Here is a 20307-nt window from a genome sequence, read left to right as displayed (position 1 = left end):
ATCATTATTTCTTCACACTTGCGTCATCGGGATTGTTCTCTTCTCCTTCTGTACCAGTTTGTCTTACTGGTTCACTTTATTCTTAACTTTATCTATTTTTTAATGTTATGTATGTAAATTCTGTAATACTGCTACAGAATCTGCTGGTGCCATATTAATAAAATGCAATAGTAATCCTAAATACAGATTGGGTTTCCAGTGGACTTATGCATTCGGATTCGTAGGAACTGGAAATTTACAGAATTTTGGTAAATTCAGAAAAAGTACAAGGCTATACTCCCCGTGAATTGGATGAAAACAAAGCTACTGCTCTGTATTTTTGTCCAAAATACATTTGCCCACGTTCACTCACACTCTCTTACACTCTCATTCTTGTTTAGTCTCTCTCTCTCTCATGCTCTCCCTACCTTCGCTGCAGACCACTTTTGCTTCCGCATCTTATTCATATATTATCTTCTCCCTTCATCTATCTTTAATCTGCTATCTTCAATCTTTGTCCTCATCTCCGCGGACATAACCCGACGGGAATTTCCACACAAAAAGTGGTGCCTCTGGTGACGTCCTCTCCCCAATCCTCCAATTGAGGGAGAGGACCTCACCGAAAGTACCTTCCTTTGCCATAACTTGAACTCAAGGCAATATAACGGCACTTCCGGTGATATCATCTCCCTGATCCTCAAATGTAATAAAAGATGCCCTCCCCCCAAAATTGTTGGTCAAACCAAATGAGCAAGGGACAAAATTTGTTGCTTGAAAATGAATAGGCCAAAAATGAACCAAAAAGTTTGTCCGGATCATCTTTGGCCCATATGTTTAGTTTACAGTGTTTTCAACCAGTCAGAAAATGTATTCAAATTCTACTCTAAATCTAGAACTTCCGATAACTGGGCTATGACAGCGCTGCGGAATCTGCCGGCGCTTTATAAATAAATGTAATGTAAGGTGTCATCACCAGTCCAGCCATGTTTCCTTTACACTTTAATGGTGGTGGTGGTCACTGCTTGGGATCTAAGCCACAAACGGATAGTTATGATTACACTGACAGTTTTTACATTTCAAATACACTTTAAATATTACGATGAAACATCAAGGCATGTGGTGTCAAAACTAGGTATTACCATATTTTATTTAGAATGATAACAAAAAAACCCAACAACAATGCTGCTTGATCAAGTTTGAAGAGATAGGTCACTTGTAAATAATACTTTAAAACAATAAATACTGTGAGTTGAATACTAATAAATTATTACTGCTTTCAAACACATGACTGGAGAATTTTGTGGCCTGAGTCATGCTACTGCCACTCCAAAAATGTCACCGTTCCTCTGATTAAAGCATTTGTACGAACATAATAAAATTCTGACTGGTAAAAACTTCACATTGCTTGAAGTCTTCATTTTCTGTTACATAGAAAGAAAAGGGGAAAAATAGTCATTGTTGAATGATGATACATATGAAAAACATATAAAAAAGAGTAGGCTCTGGTAGCAAAAAAACAAAACAAGCCTTATTTATAAAGCACTCACCTGGTGCGAAATGTTACTGTGATGTAATAAGTAAGAACCTTCCGTGGAGATGCAGCAGTAATGATATTCACATTAATATATTTTAGCATCATTATGAAGCAACCCTAAACTGTTATTGCATTATAGAATAACTCTATTATATGTTGTGAACATACTCACCACCAATTAACACTGGGGCGATGAGTGGTATTATGTATTTTTTTTTACTTTGCATGAGGATGCATTTCTACTATGGGATGCTGTTGTTGGCATCATTGGATAATAAGAATATGGTTGCAGTCTTATTCTATCCCCCTACTACTACTACTAGAATGAGTGTTGTCTTCCCTTATTGCACATGTTTTTCTGATGTGTGTCGTCTCTGCCGTGTGAAATGCTTTGTGTGCCCCTCTTTTTCTCTGTATCTCTCTCTTGAGGGTTTAGAGATAGTACCTTTGTAACATCAACAAACTTCACACAATCCAGCCACATGTCCAGAAACCATTCTCCACAAAGAGCACAGACATTCCTGTTTGATAGGATGGATTTTGCCTCTGGATAGTCTTGGATTTGTTGCCGTAAGATAGAGTCTCTGCTTTGTAGATGGCGTAAAATTAACCTTGCTGTTATTTCCTAGAATAAATTGTACATTTTAAATCTCTGATAGATATCATTATCTGTATTATACATGGCTATTTTCAAGTAAGACCAAGTTATACACAAATCAGACATAATAGTCTTATAGAAAGTATATTATTAGATGCAAATTACACGATACATAAATATTAACGCTGTGAACACACAATGTTATAAAAAATACTAGAAAAAGCCTAAGAGATAGTAAAAAATGAAATCAGGTGTTTTTACAATAGCATTGTGGAATCCATACCATAGTAGTCCTGAAGAAGTGACTGGGTAAATAGAATGCATTATGCTACCTGTTATGCTGTTATTCTGTATATTACTTATATTCGTGTAATACAGCAATGCATAAATCCCCAAATACAAACACTTAGGCTAACCTTTCTGTTGCATTACCATAGTTAGTGAAGGTATAGCTCTTTCGCTTCTGTCATGTAACACCAAATGCTGTAAATTGTACAGCACTGTGTAATATGTTGGGCCTTAATAAATCAAGGATAATATATATATATTATATATATATATATATATATATATATATATATATATATATATATATGCAAGAAAACATATTTGAACCATTTGTAATTACCAGAATTTATGTATAAATTTGTCTTAAAATATGATATGATCTTCAAGTTACAACAATGAACAAACACAATCAGTTTTAACTAATAACACAGACATTATTGTATTATTCTTGTATTGAATTATGAGTATATCATTCAAACATCCACAGTGGGTTGGAAAAAGTAGGTAAATCCCTAGGCTAATCACTTCAACAAAAGCTAATTGGAGTCATGAGTTAGAAATCCTGGAGTCCAATCAATGAAACGGGTCTGGAGGTGTGCTTTAGAGCTACTGTGACAAAAACAAAACACTCAAACATTTTAAGTTCGCTATTCTCAAGATGCAGCTGCTGATGTGAGCCATGTCTCCCAAAAACACAAATCCCAGAAGACCTACAATCAAGATTTGTTGATTCACATAAAGATGAAAAGGGATACAAAGTAATCTCAAAGAGTTTACATATTCAGTTAGACAGATCGTTCATGAATGGAGATGATTTAGTACCATGGCTACTCTCCCTAGAAGCAGGCACCCACCCAAGATGACTCCAAGGACACAACACAGAATGCTCAACAGGGTAAAAAAAGAACCCTAGAGCAACAGCTAAAGGCTTGAAAGAATGTCATGAACTGGTTAACATCTCTGTTCATTAGTCTACCAAATGCAAAACATTCAACAGGCATGAAGCCCATGGCAGGGCACTATAGAGGAAGCCACTGCTCTTCAAATTAACTCCTGAAGTTTGCCAAAGAGCACATTGACTCTCCACAACATTAACAGGAAAAAGTGTTATGAAATGATGAAACTAAGGTTGAATTGTTTGGGAAGAACAAGCAGCACCCCATACCAACATGAAAACATTATCCCAGTAGTGAATTACGGTGTAGGGAGCATCATGTTTTAGGGCTACTTTGTCGCCTCAGGGAATGGACAGCTTGTCATCATCTAGGGGACAATGAATTCCCAAGTTTATCAAGATATCATACAGGATAATGTCCGGGTGGTTGTGCGCCAGCTGAAGCTCAGTAGAAGCTGGGTGATGCAGTAGAACAATGACGCAAACATCAAAGTAAATATACTACAGAATTATTTCAAAAAAGGAAAATTTGTTAGAGTAGACCAGTCAGAGCCCAGACCTTAACCCATTAGATATGCTGTGGAATGACCTCAAGAGAGCAGACATCCTAAGAATATGGCTGAGCTTAAGCAGTTCTGTAAGGAAGAAGAATCCCTCCTGAACCTTGTGCAGGTCTGATCTGCAGGTACCGGAAGCGCTTGTTTGAGGTTATTGCTGCCAAAGGAGGTTCAACCAGTTATTAAATCCAAGGGTTCACTTACTTTTTCCACCAACACTGTGAATGTTTAATGGGTGTGTTCAATAAACACATAAAAGATTAGCATTGTATTATTAGCGTAAGCACATTGTCTATACTTGTGACTTAGATGTAGGTCAGATCACATTTTATGAACAATTAATGCAGAAAACCAGGTAACTCCAAAGGGTTAATTTACTTTTTCTTGCCACTGTACATATAAAAGTGAGAAAAGCCCTCCTCAATACAGTGTGTGTATATATATATATATATATATATATACATGTTTTGAGTCGAGGATACTACCCTCGATACACAGTATCAGGTAAATAATGTGTGCTGTGGTGGACTGTTATTGTTATGAAACCTATTTATTTGCTTAGACAAATGTGCACGGATCTGGCCATGTCTACCCTGCAGCAGAGTTTGTACCCCTGACATAGATCACGCCATTCGCATTAAACTATTTCTGGCAGAATGAGTTTAACACCTTCAGTGACAAGATCTCCTCATCTTGTACAGCAGGCAAAGGTTCTTTCTGAAGCAGGGGGTTTTCTTCACAGTATAGTTCTTGCAGTGGAACCTCATGCATCTTCCAAAGAAAATCAAATTGTGTTTATCAGACCAAAAACAAAGAATAAATAGTAAAAGCATAGGCTGACCACATTTAGTATGATGTCATTACGGATATTTATTACTTTACGTGGGCTAAAAGACAAATATAGCTTTGGAGTTTCATAGCCAATGTTGTAAATATTTAAGTCTGTTGTTGAAGTTGATGTATTTTACTGGACCAACAATAAAAGATGTAATGTTACATAAGCTTTCATGTACCTCGTAGGTCTCTACTTCAGATGGAGATGAAGAGATGAAATGGAGATCCCACAACTTTTTATGTTGGCTCAGTAAACCTAATCCAGAGGTTCTACACCCATAAACTGATGCATCTGTATAATCTACTTATGAATCCACATACAATTTCTATCATATTACCATATTTGCTAGAACATAAGACAAGGTTTTTTTCAGAGCAAATGCTCTGAAAATACCCCTCGTTTTATATTTGAGGTCATTTTATAATCCGACCTCAAATAGAGCTCTAACTATAAGACTAAGATCCAGATCCCCCGCAGCGCTGCAGGGGACCTGGATTGTCCTCTCTGGCAGCCTGTGAACATCTGCGCAATGCGTGTAGACAACCTCCACTGCTGCTGGCATTTCTGCCGGGGCTTCTTGACCGAGTGCCGGCATTCTGGATCATAGAAGCCCCAGAGGAAGTGCCGGGCAGCAGCGGAGGTTGTCTACGCGCATCATGCAGATGTCCACCACCTGCCCCCACTAGACACCAGGGAGTCTGGAGCATGGAGGACTTATTTCAGGGGGCATAAGTGATATCTGGGGGGCAAATAAAAATAATAAAACTTTTTTCCTATGGGGTAGTCTTATATTCAGGGTTTTTCTTTTTTTCCTAAATACATATTAAAATGTCCGGGGGTCGTCTTATAATCGAGCAAATACAGTATATAATATACATATTTTATATGTTATATTTTGGGAAGGCCTATTACAACATAGTAAAGGTTATCTACAGATCATATTATTGAAATTATAAATGCAACATAAAAAGAAAGATTTCAGGGCAACTAGAATGCTTAATGCATACTTAACTTAATGTCACGATCACTACGACCAAAAGATAAATACGCAATGCGGTGTTAGCTTGCAAGAGCAGGGTTGTCCTTAATATGTGTTAATCTTATTGTCAAGTTGTGTATTGTGAATTTTTGTGTTATTGTTAACTGTCCCCTTGTTGTAATCGAGCTACGGAATCTGCTGGCATGCTATGAGTAAGTGTAATGTAATATAATGCATACTTACTGTAGATGGAAACACTTGAATCTGGTTTCCTGCCACATCTAGAATTCTTAACTTTTTAAGTTTGCAAAGTCCCTGGTTAAAATAAATAAAAATAATAAATAATAACGACAAATTTAACACAAAGCAATGAAATTCATCTATTCAAGACATCTATTTTAACATGTAGTCAGACACTCTGTATAACCACGCTTTTTATGTAAATCTTAAGATTTAACCTGGTCCAATAAAACGTTTCTGGCCGGCATTATCTGGATTTCAGAGGCTTTTTGCTTGCTTCTTGAAGACTAGTCAACTGTCCCTTTTGCTTACCTCTGGGAGACTACTCAGCTTATTCCTAGAGATCCGCAGCTCGGTCAGATTAATCATGTAGCTCATCTGCTCGGGTAAGGCCTCTATTTGGTTGTTTGCAAGGTGGAGCTCGCGAAGATTTTGCAAAAGACACAGTTCTCTTGGAAAGGCTTTCAAGCGATTATGGTTTATGCTAAGGCTCTCGAGGCGTTTCATCCTAGACAAATGAAATAGTGGAATGTGTAATTGAATGTATTCTGAGCATCTAGATTATAAACTGGCTTGAGTGGGGACCTTTTGTTTCGATAAACCCACGTTTTCTTTACAGTAAGGGCAATAAAGTTATGGAATTCGCTGCAGAGAGGTGGTTCTATGAAATACAATAGATGCCTTCAAAAAGGGTTCTGGATATTTCCTTTTTTAGAAAAGAAGAAAATACAGAGAGACTATGCTAGAGCGGGTTTCAAGAGAAGATCTGTTCACTGCCATCTCTCCCGCTCTATTTCACCAGGGAAAGCATTAGTCCCTAGCAGTTAGATTTATTTTTTTCCCTTGGTTCTTGGATCAGCAAATCTCACACACTCAGCGCAATGGTTTCACGTGGCATATGAGGAGCTCGATACTGCGTGTACACAACAAGCTTAGCGTACCATAAAGACTCAAGCTTGTGTGTTTAAGCATTATTCTTACACTTACACACACTAACACTATACAGTAACAGACATATCCTAACATCTTATGCTGACTAACACCTTACAGTAACACACACACTATCATTGTACACTCACGTACACACACGGTAACACCATACACTAACACACACATTATATGCTGAAACACACTCATGACAATGCCATATTATACCATACACAACACCATATAAACACCACACTCTTATACACATGTACACACTATCCAACAACATACACACACTGGGTAACATTATACACGTATAAAAATACACACTCTAACACTATACCCACATACACACTGACTCTGGCACTATACATTTACACATACACACACTGACTGCAGCACTATACATTTACACATATACACACACTGACTGCAGCACTATACATTTACACATACACACACTGACTGCAGCACTATACATTTACACACACACTGACTGCAGCACTATACATTTACACACATACACACACTGACTCCAGCACTATACATTTACACATACACACTCTGACTGCAGCACTATACATTTACACACACACTGACTGCAGCACTATACATTTACACATACACACACTGACTGCAGCACTATACATTTACACATACACACTCTGACTGCAGCACTATACATTTACACATACACACACTGACTGCAGCACTATACATTTACACATACACACTCTGACTGCAGCACTATACATTTACACATACACACACTGACTCCGGCACTATACATTTACACACACACTGACTCCGGCACTATACATTTACACACACACTGACTGCAGCACTATACATTTACACATACACACACTGACTGCAGCACTATACATTTACACATACACACACTGACTGCAGCACTATACATTTACACATACACACACTGACTGCAGCACTATACATTTACACACACACTGACGGCAGCACTATACATTTACACACACACTGACGGCAGCACTATACATTTACACATACACACACTGACTGCAGCACTATACATTTACACATATACACACACTGACTGCAGCACTATACATTTACACACACACTGACTGCAGCACTATACATTTACACATACACACACTGACTGCAGCACTATACATTTACACATACACACACTGACTGCAGCACTATACATTTACACATACACACACTGACTGCAACACTATACATTTACACACACACACACTGACTGCAGCACTATACATTTACACATACACACACTGACTGCAACACTATACATTTACACATACACACACTGACTCCGGCACTATACATTTACACATACACACACTGACTGCAGCACTATACATTTACACATACACACACTGACTGCAGCACTATACATTTACACACACACTGACTGCAGCACTATACATTTACACATACACACACTGACTGCAGCACTATACATTTACACATACACACACTGACTGCAGCACTATACACTTACACACACACTGACTGCAGCACTATACATTTACACACACACTGACTGCAGCACTATACATTTACACATACACACACTGATCAAGACAACAGTATACAGTATATTCCCCCGCAGGAAAGCGTAGGGTCTCGGAATTCACTTTTTTCCAAGATACATTTACATTTGACATTTTGCCCATCAGTGCTGTCCCCGGCAGTATGAGGGAGGTATAAACCTAAAGAAGGGTTACTCAGTTACACATCCAACATATTGTATGGCAGAACATTACAGGTGCTGGTCCGCCATATGTCAAATGTCTATATATCCGGGAAAAATGGCGAATGTAGACACCCAAAGTATTTAGGTATTTCACTCTTTTTTTTATCATGATGACTATGCCATAGCCATGTATGAACAATACTTCTACATGTTATGCAGGAGGAAAGTAAAAGAGACTAAGGCAGGACTTCAGATTGAGGATACCTACTTGTGCATTTCACCAGGAATATGTTCAATGAGGTTGTTGTTCAGATTAAGAGATACCAGATTTTCTAGCCCATCTGAAAAAAAGGTTAAGCCCAAATTATGTTTGGTTTTTTTTAGATTGAAAACTTCCAAATTTATGATTATATGCTTTACTTTTTACAAACGTAAAAGTAACTTTTCCTTAAAAGGTTAAATTTACTGTAAAAACGTTATGTCAATACATGTCAATGCTTTTTGGAGAGCTGAACAAACAGACAGTAGATGTAATGTTATTTTTGTAGATCAAGCAGCAGTGACCTCAGGAGGGAGGATTCATGCATCAGAGACAGAAGCATAAACACTGAAGGCAGATCAGATTAATTCAGCCCACCTAGTTGTTCTTCCTGATATAAAGAACTTTAACCAGTCCTTGGTCCTGTCTTAGATTCAGGATAGACATATGCCTATCCCAGGTATTTTTAAACTCCCTCATTATACTAGCCTCTACCACCTTTGCTGGGAGCCTGTTCCACTTATCTATCAAACTCTCAGTAAAGTAAAATATATTAATATGCACATATTATACGATGTGCACAGTAGCTTTAGATGGGTAAACCCATTGAACATGTGTATGTCAAAGCGCTGCATTTATATTTTAACTGGGATTTTTTTTAAGGACACAATTGCTGTGTCATTGCAAGTAACAGATATCCTTCTATGTAATACAGATTGTTATATATCAGTTTAGAGATTATAATTCCATTATTGCATGATATGACTCAATCATATCATCTACCAATGCAGGAGTCTAACCTGGACAGGTATGTTATGTGTGGTTACAGCGCCCCCTTGTGGGAAACTTGTGAAAATGATTTGCTCATGCAATATATAAAGTGCCTAGAGGGGCGAGTAAAGGCTAACGGGCCCTATGTCCTAAAATTTGGCAGAAAGATTTATAAGATAAAATAAGATTTTGTTTAAAGGTTAAGGTAACATTCATTGCTCATACTTACCGCATACGGTTGGTGGCATTTCAGTAATCCTGTTCCCAAACAGATGAAGTCTTTGCAAAGACTGGAGGTATTGTATTTCTTCTGGGACTTTTTCAAACAGGTTATTTCCCAAATGTAAGACTCTTAGCTATAAAAGGGACATAAAATATTTTTCCGGCAATCTTGCGTCTTCAGACAATCTTTAGCTCTTGTTTTCTTTACATATATTTAACATTCTTCCCATTCATTTAAAGTCTGTGCAATTGCAAGGGGGGGTCTCGCATCTGTTCTCCATAAGTTAAACCCACGGGTTACTATCGGGCTATCATTTGATGGGTTATGACATCATCTAGCAGGCCAAACTCTAATCAATCTATATTAGAGAGTACGCAGGTCGATGACATTTAAAATGAACTGGTAAACCTCCAATTTTCACTTTACATGTAATATACAGGAAAACATTTATATGAATTTGGACTGCAGAGCAACCAGTTACTCGGGAGATTAAATTGTGAATTTATGAGCTTTTATATAATGTAAGGTTTTACTTTATTGAGAAGGTGATTAAGGCCTGAGCCTATACATACGGTAAGTTCAAATGGGCTGAGTAGATGAGCCAAATGGTTGTTACCTGCCCTCAATTTCTATGCCTCTTAAATAATAATGTTTCTAAAATAATAATGATAAAAATATTAATAAGTACAGATCCGCTTTGTTTGTGGCTATTTAATATTTGTCGTGGCCAGTGCTGACTCCCAACAAGTGAATCTGAAGTCAGTATTTAGGATCACTTTGACCTTCACCAAGGCAGCGAGGACACAGAATCCAAAGTATGGAATCAGCAGCTTCATTCTATGTGTGAGTTTAATCTTTATATAGACTCCTCTGATCAGAATCCTTTATTTTAATATATATATATATATATATATATATCATATTATAAATACACATAATATATACATACACAGTATATTCTATATATACACATAATATATACAATATATATATATATATATATATATATATATATATATATATATATATATATATATATATATATATATATATATAATTTAGTTTCTGTATGATCTGTATGTTGCCAGAGAAAGGCCCTGTACATGTTGCAAACTTTACGACGAGCTGCTTTGGTGGCAGCACATCCCCGGTATGTAGGTACGACTATTATCGTAGGATTTACACGCAGGGAGCCTGCGGAGTTTATTATCATAGAATTTACACACAGCCCGGGTCCTCACATTGCGTAGCGCTACCATCTCCTCCGGGAGTTGGCGCAGCTGGTTGTTCTTCAGCTGCAGCGCGGTCAGTAAATGAAGGCTGCCCACGGCCCCGGGAACCCGCTGCAGTCTCTTGCCGTTCAGATTCAGAGTTCTGGCTTTTCCCCTAACGGCCCTGAGTACCAGGAGGTCAGCCATGGGCACGATGCTCTATAACCGGCACAGGGTGCCACAGCCGTGTAAGTGTTTAGTGCATGGACGCCAGCCACCCGTTACCATAGCAACGACCGCACGCAAGTATAGTCGGCTGGTTAGCGGCCATTTTTATTATGGGCTAAAGCAATAAACTTTATTGAAACATTCAATAGGAACGCTGTTCCAAAAATCAACTGTTTTGAGATCAGGGGAACATTATAGGATTTCCACTAAAGAGCATAAAAAACCTGAGGGCTGCATATCTGCTTATATTGGGGGATGGAGGGAAACCAGCTTGAAAACCAACCTACATATTTGTGTTGCCAACAGCAGGGCTTCACGCTCCCAGTTTGATAGTGTTGACAAGTCTTTAAACGTTGCACCTGAACTACTTTGATACATAACCCGGGTCTGAGCCAGCAGTGCTTAGGTGAAGGCCGTTATCCTTTATGAATATGGGGAGAACATGGTATTATGCACTACAGTGGGCACTGCAGTGTTATTGTTTACTGACTAGCCCACCCTTACGCTGTTGCGTGCTAAACACATAGCGCTGCGGTGCCCAAGTGGGCGACAAGCCCTTGGGTTTTCCCTAGGAGCTGCCACCCTGGTTGGCCAGAATACACCACTGAATGCAAAGCGTTGTTACGGTCCGCGACCTGGACTTACAATCCCTATAAATAAGCACTGGTGCACCATCTACCACTTCTGAGCAGTTTCCACAGCGCAGTTTAGTTGAAGAACAGCTGAAGAATAAGTTATGAAGATTGTCCTACGTGTCACTGACCTGCAGAACCCCATCCATTCATACAGTTCTCCATAATAAAAAAAAAAAAAAAAAAAAAAAAAAAAAAAACACACACACCTATAGTACCTATCACAAATGGTCCAAGGAAGTAAAAGGGGTGAACCGGTTAAAGTATTTTTTTTTTCTTTTAATGAAATTTACAGGAGGTACAAGACAGACTCCAAAGGATCTCTCCCCCCGCTGATGTTGCCGAACATAAATTGTTTACATATTAGCACTCAATTATTATGTTTTGTGTGTTTCTATGATTTCAAAAAGAAAGCCTTATGTGTCCTGAAAAAAAAAAAAAAAAACATATCTAATTTGTGTGGGAACATCAAACACAGAAAATAGGAATCTTGATTAAACCAACATATGGTAAAAATGGCAAAAGGGTATGGTCTTTAGGGTAAGGAAGGGGTTAACAGAATCCTTTTCACATTTTGTTTGTTTGATTTCTTGATTTATATCGCATCATATTCTACATGTGTGTACTTCAAGAAAAACGATGCAAATAAGCAAAGAATTGTATTGGTTCATTAGAGTATTTATAGCCACGCTGTTCCTGTATAAATGGCACCAATTTAGAACATAAAAAAAAAAGTTGCATATAGCCAAACAGAAAACACATCACATTTTTCTACTTTAAACAGAAAATATCAAAAAGGGGAATTTCCCTCAGGAAAGGGAGAATGCTCTTTGAACATCAACGAAGCATACATCTGCTTTCATCATCTTTTAAACTCTTCTTTGCCTTGTCACTCTACTAATTTCAGCATTTAATACATGTACGCTTAACATGTGCATAACAAAGGTTATGGTGGGGGGTAAAGGTGATGGAAAACCAATCCACTTAAAATTAACAGCGTACAGAGGCAATATTAAACATTAGTCTACACCAACCAGACAGGCCAGAAGACATGTTTTCCCCCAGAAATCTTGTAGTGCTGCCACAACTGCAACACATTCGAGGTAGGTGTGTACCTTTTGTGATTATTGTTAACCATGTTTGCATCTTTGGGATCTAAGAGACAGTGTTGTAGGTAATATTATATGGGGGAACCCCATCTGATGTGCCCGGAAAGCACTTACGTCTTGAACTCTTCCGCGAGCCAGCACTGTAGCTACGAGTATAACGTGTGCTGTTAAGCAGAATATTTATTTGGCTAAATGGCTAATTTAAAAAGGAAACACTCATTAAACATCAAAATGCAAAAAAAAAACAAAAAAAACACACATTAAAGAGTAAAAGAAGCAAAGACACAAAAGAAAACATGCAAGAAGCTTAGAGGACTTACAATTTATCTTTAAACAGCAAACTGTGTATTTTTGACAGAACATTGTACTGTTGAAAGTATGGAGGGTTTTTTTTTTTTTTTTTTTTTACTTTGTTTGTAGCACTAAAGTCATACAATTTACTGCCCACAAGTGAGAACTATTCCAAACCCTCTCAAAAATATGGCAACATTCTTTTTGGGTATCACTTCTAATGTGGCTAACAGTTTTGTAAAGTATTTGACAATAACAATAGTAATGGCCACTTGTAACAGGGTCCCCTAGCTGCTTTCCAGAGATGCCACCTTTAGTTGTTCAACTGAGTTATAATGCTCTCCCAGTCCGTAAGCGTGGCGCATATATCTAAAAGAAACAAAAAAGTATAGAGATCATTTTTTTTTTAATGATAGAACTATTACAGCTTTTTTGTATCCATAACAATTCAGATTTATTAGCAAATATTGCATATCAGAAATGAGTTAAGGTAGGATCCAAACAATTGAGCAGGTAAATGCAACAAAATGCTTGAATAATAAAATAAAAAACATTATAATGAGAGGTGTGATTTAAACAAACCATACATTTTTTTTTTTTTTTTTTTTTTTTTTAAAGGTCATAGGTATAAAAGTCGGAGGTCTCCACAAATTAGAAGTTTACATATATAATGTTATTGGGATAATCGCAAACTTTTGGTATTGCTTTGTAGTCAATAGAGAGAAAAAGAAAACAAAAAAAAGAAAACTTAGTTTTTTTTATGCCAGAAGAATAATTACTTACACTAAGGTTATAGGCTTGCTTGAATATTCCTCACCAATGTAAATGGGGGAGGACTCTGCTTGGATAACCTCAATAGGAGTTTGCAGTATGTGAGACAGGGCTCTGAGCTGTTGGGAGGGAAAATATAGATTGTAAGAAACTGTAATGTCAACCTGTGAGATGCTTCTGTTAATAAATGAATTAAAGACAAACTGCAAAAATCATACCTATCTCTCTAACAAGCGAACATGTTATAAAAAAAAGCAAGTGCCATTTAAATATTTATGTTCTACAGAAATGTATACAAGTTTTAAATTATATAATATATATGTATCTAGAATTTCAGTTCTAGACTGCCCTTGTGGCAGGATCAGATGGATATGTGCATGAAGATTTTTCCTCTGTAATGGCAGAATTGAACAAATAATTGAGACGCTCCCGGGTGGGGATGCACTGTAACGCAGGCTATTAAGTGGCCGCCCGATATGTTCATTTGGTGAGGGAAAAAAAAAAATAGATAAAAGACCAAATAGATAAAATACTTACCTCTAATTGACCCCCCCATGCTGGAGTGCTTTCTATCTCAGTACAGTATTTCTCGAACTCCTCTGTATAAAACAATGGGGGGGGGGCATATGTTAAATGCACTCACGACATTCTGTGACATAGCAAAAACAATTATGGGCATACGCACCTGCATCGGGAATTCACACAGCTATCATTTGGTACTTTTTATTTCTATCCTGGGCAATAATTCGGATCATAAAGATTAGATGCCCTTTTTTGCTCTAACATGACTTGTATCATTAAAACCTGGTGTGCAGACACAGCTCTGAGAAATTCTATTTGTGGGCATAGCCACTTAATACTTTTCTCTGTTCCATACAATCTTCCACCCACATTAGCTCACTATGCCCAGAATCAATAAAGGACAATTATAAGGGTTAATGAAATATGTAAACAATATACACAAAAAGTGTAATGTTAGTTACCCTGGGTATACATTTCCCCTGTGGCAGAATTTGTTAAGAACGGGAGAAATTCATCTGCGTGATTTCGCATGTAGTCTGCCGTTTGGCTTCTGAGGTTTGAAAGCGTAAGGACATTATCTTGCTCTTTCAGCTGGTGCTCGATAGCTCTGTACATACAGTGACCGTCTGATGGGATCTGTTTAATCTGCAGCTGGCGGTCTGCCAAGAGGCTCGTGAGTTTTTCACTTTCCAGGTGCCTGGCTCCAGATAAATTTTCTATTTCAGCCTCAGCTATGCGCTCATCTCTCTCTTTCTCCAAGGCAGCCTTTTTCTCCTAAAGGGATCGGAAAACGGATATAATTAGCCTAGGCAAACCAATGTGACACTTGGTAAAATAGCATTGAAAGCTCCGATCTTATATAGCTTCTAGAGCCGTGTATGAAACACTAAAAATTATGAGCATGTAAACAAACTTTTACAATTAAAGCGTGAGTCACAACAACTGTGTTCTATGTATAGTTATTGTGGACTTCATTCATAGATACTCAAATTTATATTGCAAAAGGAGAAGTCCTACCCGCCTCTTTTGAGCTTTGGTGACACGTGGTTGTTGGACAGGCTCTGTGTTTTCCAGGTCTAAACTTATGATACCATTAAGAACGCTTTCTGTCTGAAAAAAAGAAACATAGCGGTCATTATAAAAAGCGGCTAATATAGTACAGTATGCATCCTAATACTACTATATAAGGACAAAAAAAAAAACCGAATGTGCTAAAATTAGGAACGAACTTTAATCAGTTGTCGTGAAGGTGATTTTCCCCAATTCTAAAGGCCTACGGAGAGCCCAGTTTATGAAATTCCTGGAAAATCTAGAGCCTATGAAATTGTTCAACAAATCAGTAATGCTAAAATTACATCAATTCTTCCTTTGCATATGCCCATGTAACGTGTTTTGTGTTCCCAACGCTTCTTGGCTTCAGAGTGCCCAGCGAGGTCCAACCTGGGACAGCTCCACTGTTTTGGTTTGGTGAGGGTACATCAGTCATTGCATGTGGGAATGTTACTGAGATGTGGTTCTGGAGCCTTTCATCTACACTTTATTTCACTTGGCTTACCTTGTGGCTGGTGCATGGAAGAAAATGTTAATAAATCTAGAATCATTGGCCACGCTTTGTTTGTGCACATGTGACCAAGATGTTTGTATTTTTGATTGAACACACTTTATTCCAATATCATATTACTGTCCATCTGTGCATTCCCTAATGTATGTGGTTGTGAACACTGGATATTCAGGTCGCTGAAGATCTAGCTTTTTGTTGGGGTGGTAGGCTGGCCCTTTGGCCGCCATCTCCTTCTAAAGACTTCGGATGGGGGACCAAAAAGATCCAGGCTTTCTTCAGGGAAGGCAAGAAGGGGTCACATATCCATCTAGCTAGTGTAATCACTCCCTGTGCAGACTTGAAGACTGTAGATGGAATGCTTGCTCGTGATTCCAAACCCTGTGCTGCGCTCAGAAGATGTGTCTAAATCAGGCTTATGCAAATGAAGGGCCTTAGACATGCCAATCTTGTATTTTATTCAGTTTGCAGACTGAAAAAAAATGAAAGGAAAGGAGGAAAAATAAATATATGACAAGAAAAACAAACAAAAAGTTACCTGTGTTTGCGCACGTTGGCTCGCTGCCAATTCCTCCAGTTCCCTTTTGTGTTTCTCATCCATTTCAGACTCCAATTTAGCAATATCTTCAGTCAACTGTTTCCTCCGCTTTTTGTCATTTTTAGGCACAGAGTTTTTCATGCTCTGGATTTTAGCTGCATGTATAAATATATATAAAAAGATAATAAAATGTCACAAATCTTTAAGCTCTACAAAAAAAAATTTGTTCCGCTATAGAAAATTTACTTCCTGGTTTAGGAGGAGCAAAAAACAAAAACAAAAAAAAAAACTCCATACTGGAGTGACTAAGAACTTTTTAAGTTAATGTTAGTTAATCTCACCAATTTATTTATTCAGCATACTGGGCGAACGCATCATACCCAGCCCTCTATATTTCACAGTGAGATAAAAGGATCCCTAGGAAATCGACTCCTCTGTGCACTCAATAGAGGGGAGCCCACATATACAATTACACACACGAACAAACCCTACCATTCAAATGTTGGGGGGGGGGGAGAGAAAGAGATTATACTATCTCAGTCACACAGGGCTGCATCACATATTATATGGCTCACACAGGGCTGCATCACATATTATATGGCTCACACAGGGCTGCATCACATATTATATGGCTCACACAGGGCTGCATCACATATTATATGGCTCACACAGGGCTGCATCACATATTATATGGCTCACACAGGGCTGCATCACATATTATATGGCTCACACAGGGCTGCATCACATATTATATGGCTGTATCATATATTATATGGCTCGCACAGGGCTAAGCATTTATCTTCCTTCCACCCATTCGCTATTTCTGCAGATAAAGCAGGGAATCACAGCCTCGGCCGCCAATCCCCACTCACCCTGCAGCTCCTTCTTCTCATTCCGGTGCCGTTTCAGCAGCGCCGCCTCGCCGGTAGTATCTTCCTCCCCGTCCATGCTTGCAGGGCGCGTCACCTTCCACACATCCCCACACTGACAGACCGAACCGACTGTGACCTCAACATTTTGGCGAGAAGGAGCCAATCAGCGGGATCGAGCATAAAAATCCTCTGAACTCTCTACTGGTTACGTCTAAGCTTGTCAGCGTCTTATTGGTCTATTATTCACCTTTGACTCGCTGACGCTCCCTCTGTATAACGATTGGCTAAGCGATCAGCTGACGTCATCATACCGCGCCTGGAACGTACCGTTGTTAAAACATAGTACTTAATTTATAATAAAGCCTTCGTCTGAATAAGGAGCATTAAAAAAAATAATAATAATAATCTTACAGGACAGAAGACAGTATGACAACTGAAATCTGGAGAATTATAAGCGAGCAATGGTAATATAGTAAGAGAAAGAAACAGTATATATTTATAGTAAGAGAAGGAAACAGTATATATATATATATATATATATATTATATATAGTAAGAGAAACAAACAGTATATATATATATTATATATATAGTAAGAGAAAGAAAAAGTATATATTTCATATAGTAAGAGAAAGAAACAGTTGGTTCAGCATTCAGGGCTGTCGAACAACTATGAAAAAACTATTAGAAGTGTGTCCAAGGAAGTAGTGCCTGATTTTATCAGAAATATTTAGCAAACCGCTTCAAACACCGGCCCCTTCCAGAGAGCTGCATATGACATAAATGATGTGACATCATTCTTCCTTTGTATATGACCCATTATTCTCGCTTTCAAATTCCGGGTTAATCATATGGATATCGTCTAGGCAGGCTATATGGCTCAGTCATCTGGTGCCTGTTTTGATGCAGCCCCATAGTATGCATTTTATAGACTTCTTTCCAGTTAAAGTAGACATCTGGTCATCTTAGTCTCTGTCTTCATTTATAATAGGATTGAAGTTCATTAGCCCACATAAACTGAATTGTTCCCAAGTACAGTGTGGCCTCAAGCTCATTCCTAAACTGCTTTAGGCGTTTATTTAGAGTCAGACAGCAGGAGGTGGGTCTTAAGATTTGGGGTTGTTTGTGATAAGGTTGTGTGTTTTTTCTTACAAGCACTTGAGTTTGAAAATTAGGCTCCTGGAATTTCTGCCTGGGTTTAATATAAACATAATACATGGGAACTTTTAGGCTCTGGCTACCTGGAGCCCCCCTTGCGGGATACGGCCAAGATTACCCGCTGGCATCGGTGGTCCTGCTGACGTTGTGTAACACACCCCATTTAAAGGGAAAATGGGCGGGGAGTGGGGCAAATCCAAGAGTTCCCAGGCATTATAATTGAGATATTGAGATATTTCCAAATTTGGTTTTGGAGTTCTTGGGAATAACCGTAGCCATAGTGTATGCCTCTCAACTGTGCCACTTTGACAGTCTTGGACAGTCCCAATTTTGCCTCTATATTCCACTGTCCCTGCAAGCTCTTACTCTGTCCTGTTTTATCGGGACACTAGAGAATGCAGTCACTAAAGAATGCATTGTGTGCATGCGCAGAATTGTGTGCACACACAGTAGCGCTGCCAGTCACGCTACCTCCCAAGCTCTGCTCCCCCAGCAACCCTATTCGCCAGGGGTAAAAGGTATGATAGTGACATCACGGTGTCTTTATGGATGTTGAAGCACTTGTCTCACTTGAAAACCAAAGGGTTTTATTCATTCATTATGAAGGGCCAACACTGGTAGGTTTCTACAGCAAAAAAGTGCTGAGCTGGCCCTACATAATGTATACTTTAATCACAGCATTGAGGGGGTTAATTCGGCACAATCGCCGAATGAGGCGATCAGACAGTAGGGGAAGGTCGGCGCTGCTCTGATATATGATAAAATTAGATGTATTACATTGAGTGTATAAGATTAGCAGTCCTGAAGCTTTTTAATTCACACTAGCCCGGGTCTGACCTGCACCCACAGACTGAACATGGTTACAAGGAAATGTCCTTTTCAACTCAACTATGAAATGTATTGGCAAACTATATCAATGCATGCCTCGCACTGGAATCTTATTTTAAACACCCTGACAAATGTTAAACTCCAAATGTGTCGGCAGACATGGGAAGCTGGAGACCATATTGTGATTCAGGTGGTTTCACTCCCTCCCCCCTCATCTAATGCATGCCTTGTGCTGCAGCTAACATCATTTTGCCCTTTATGAAGAATATAGTGTAGACATTGTGTGATTATAATAGATTCGGTCAGGCACTAGGATTTTTAATGTAAAAATAGGAGGCTATTGCTATTGGAGGCAACAACTGCTACCTAAAAATCAATTGCACTTATGATAAAAACACAAATGCCCATGACAAAATTCAAGTATACAACTTTCCTATATTTAACACGAGCTGTATATATATATATATATATATATATATGTGCAGCAAGCAACATAAAACACATATCAATAATAGAATGTCTGCAAACTATTTTGTTCTCAGTTCATAAAAGTGCAGTTTCCAAAGCGCTCTAGGAATTTTATTCACAAACATGTAGCTGAAGCTCTGCGTAAATTGTTGGCGCTATATAAAGATAATAATAAAGATACAATGTATATTTCTTGAATTCTATGCCTAGTATGTCCCTTATTGATTCCTTCCCCAATGCTACATATGCTCTCTTATTTGTATATGCCTGCTACTTAACACAAAGCTTGGAATACAGAACATACCCATATTGTCCAAAATGTATTTTATTATGCT

General features: G+C 38.3%; 2 protein-coding genes across 2 annotated transcripts; both read right to left on the bottom strand.

Annotated features, from left to right (window-relative positions):
• Nucleotides 1–1096: 1096 nt before the first annotated feature.
• Nucleotides 1097–11231, bottom strand: LRRC69 (leucine rich repeat containing 69). The gene is made up of 8 exons (XM_053467276.1): nucleotides 11029–11231; nucleotides 9794–9920; nucleotides 8803–8875; nucleotides 6218–6413; nucleotides 5909–5980; nucleotides 4521–4622; nucleotides 1959–2138; nucleotides 1097–1400 (listed from the first exon to the last, which is right to left on the bottom strand). The coding sequence occupies exons 1-8, from the start codon at nucleotides 11203–11205 to the stop codon at nucleotides 1290–1292; spliced, it is 1038 nt and encodes a 345-aa protein (XP_053323251.1). The 5' UTR covers nucleotides 11206–11231; the 3' UTR covers nucleotides 1097–1289.
• A 2043-nt stretch (nucleotides 11232–13274) lies between these two features.
• Nucleotides 13275–17678, bottom strand: OTUD6B (OTU deubiquitinase 6B). The gene is made up of 7 exons (XM_053467278.1): nucleotides 17520–17678; nucleotides 16648–16802; nucleotides 15569–15661; nucleotides 15013–15325; nucleotides 14567–14628; nucleotides 14042–14148; nucleotides 13275–13627 (listed from the first exon to the last, which is right to left on the bottom strand). Exons 1-7 carry the CDS (start codon nucleotides 17593–17595, stop codon nucleotides 13546–13548), a joined length of 888 nt encoding a protein of 295 aa, XP_053323253.1. The 5' UTR covers nucleotides 17596–17678; the 3' UTR covers nucleotides 13275–13545.
• Nucleotides 17679–20307: the final 2629 nt, after the last annotated feature.

This window comes from Spea bombifrons, chromosome 5 (genome assembly GCF_027358695.1).
Source record: "Spea bombifrons isolate aSpeBom1 chromosome 5, aSpeBom1.2.pri, whole genome shotgun sequence".
Taxonomy (NCBI): domain Eukaryota; kingdom Metazoa; phylum Chordata; class Amphibia; order Anura; family Pelobatidae; genus Spea; species Spea bombifrons.
The sequence above is the reverse complement of the archived record's forward strand: the minus strand, read 5'-3'. Positions and strand labels throughout refer to the sequence as shown.

Bases quoted from the DNA above. Each gene is read 5' to 3' on its own strand.
- LRRC69 (XM_053467276.1), bottom strand. From the start codon at position 11,205: ATGGCTGACCTCCTGGTACTCAGGGCCGTTAGGGGAAAAGCCAGAACT. The intron at 5,981-6,217 runs GTAAGCAAAAGG...TATTTTAACCAG, and splicing joins AGCTGAGTAGTCTCCCAGAG to GGACTTTGCAAACTTAAAAA. The intron at 1,401-1,958 runs GTACTATCTCTA...TCTATGTAACAG, and splicing joins AGTTTGTTGATGTTACAAAG to AAAATGAAGACTTCAAGCAA.
- OTUD6B (XM_053467278.1), bottom strand. From the start codon at position 17,595: ATGGACGGGGAGGAAGATACTACCGGCGAGGCGGCGCTGCTGAAACGG. The intron at 14,629-15,012 runs GTAACTAACATT...TGTTTTATACAG, and splicing joins AGGGGAAATGTATACCCAGG to AGGAGTTCGAGAAATACTGT. The intron at 13,628-14,041 runs GTAAGTAATTAT...TGTTTCTTTTAG, and splicing joins AGCAAGCCTATAACCTTAGT to ATATATGCGCCACGCTTACG.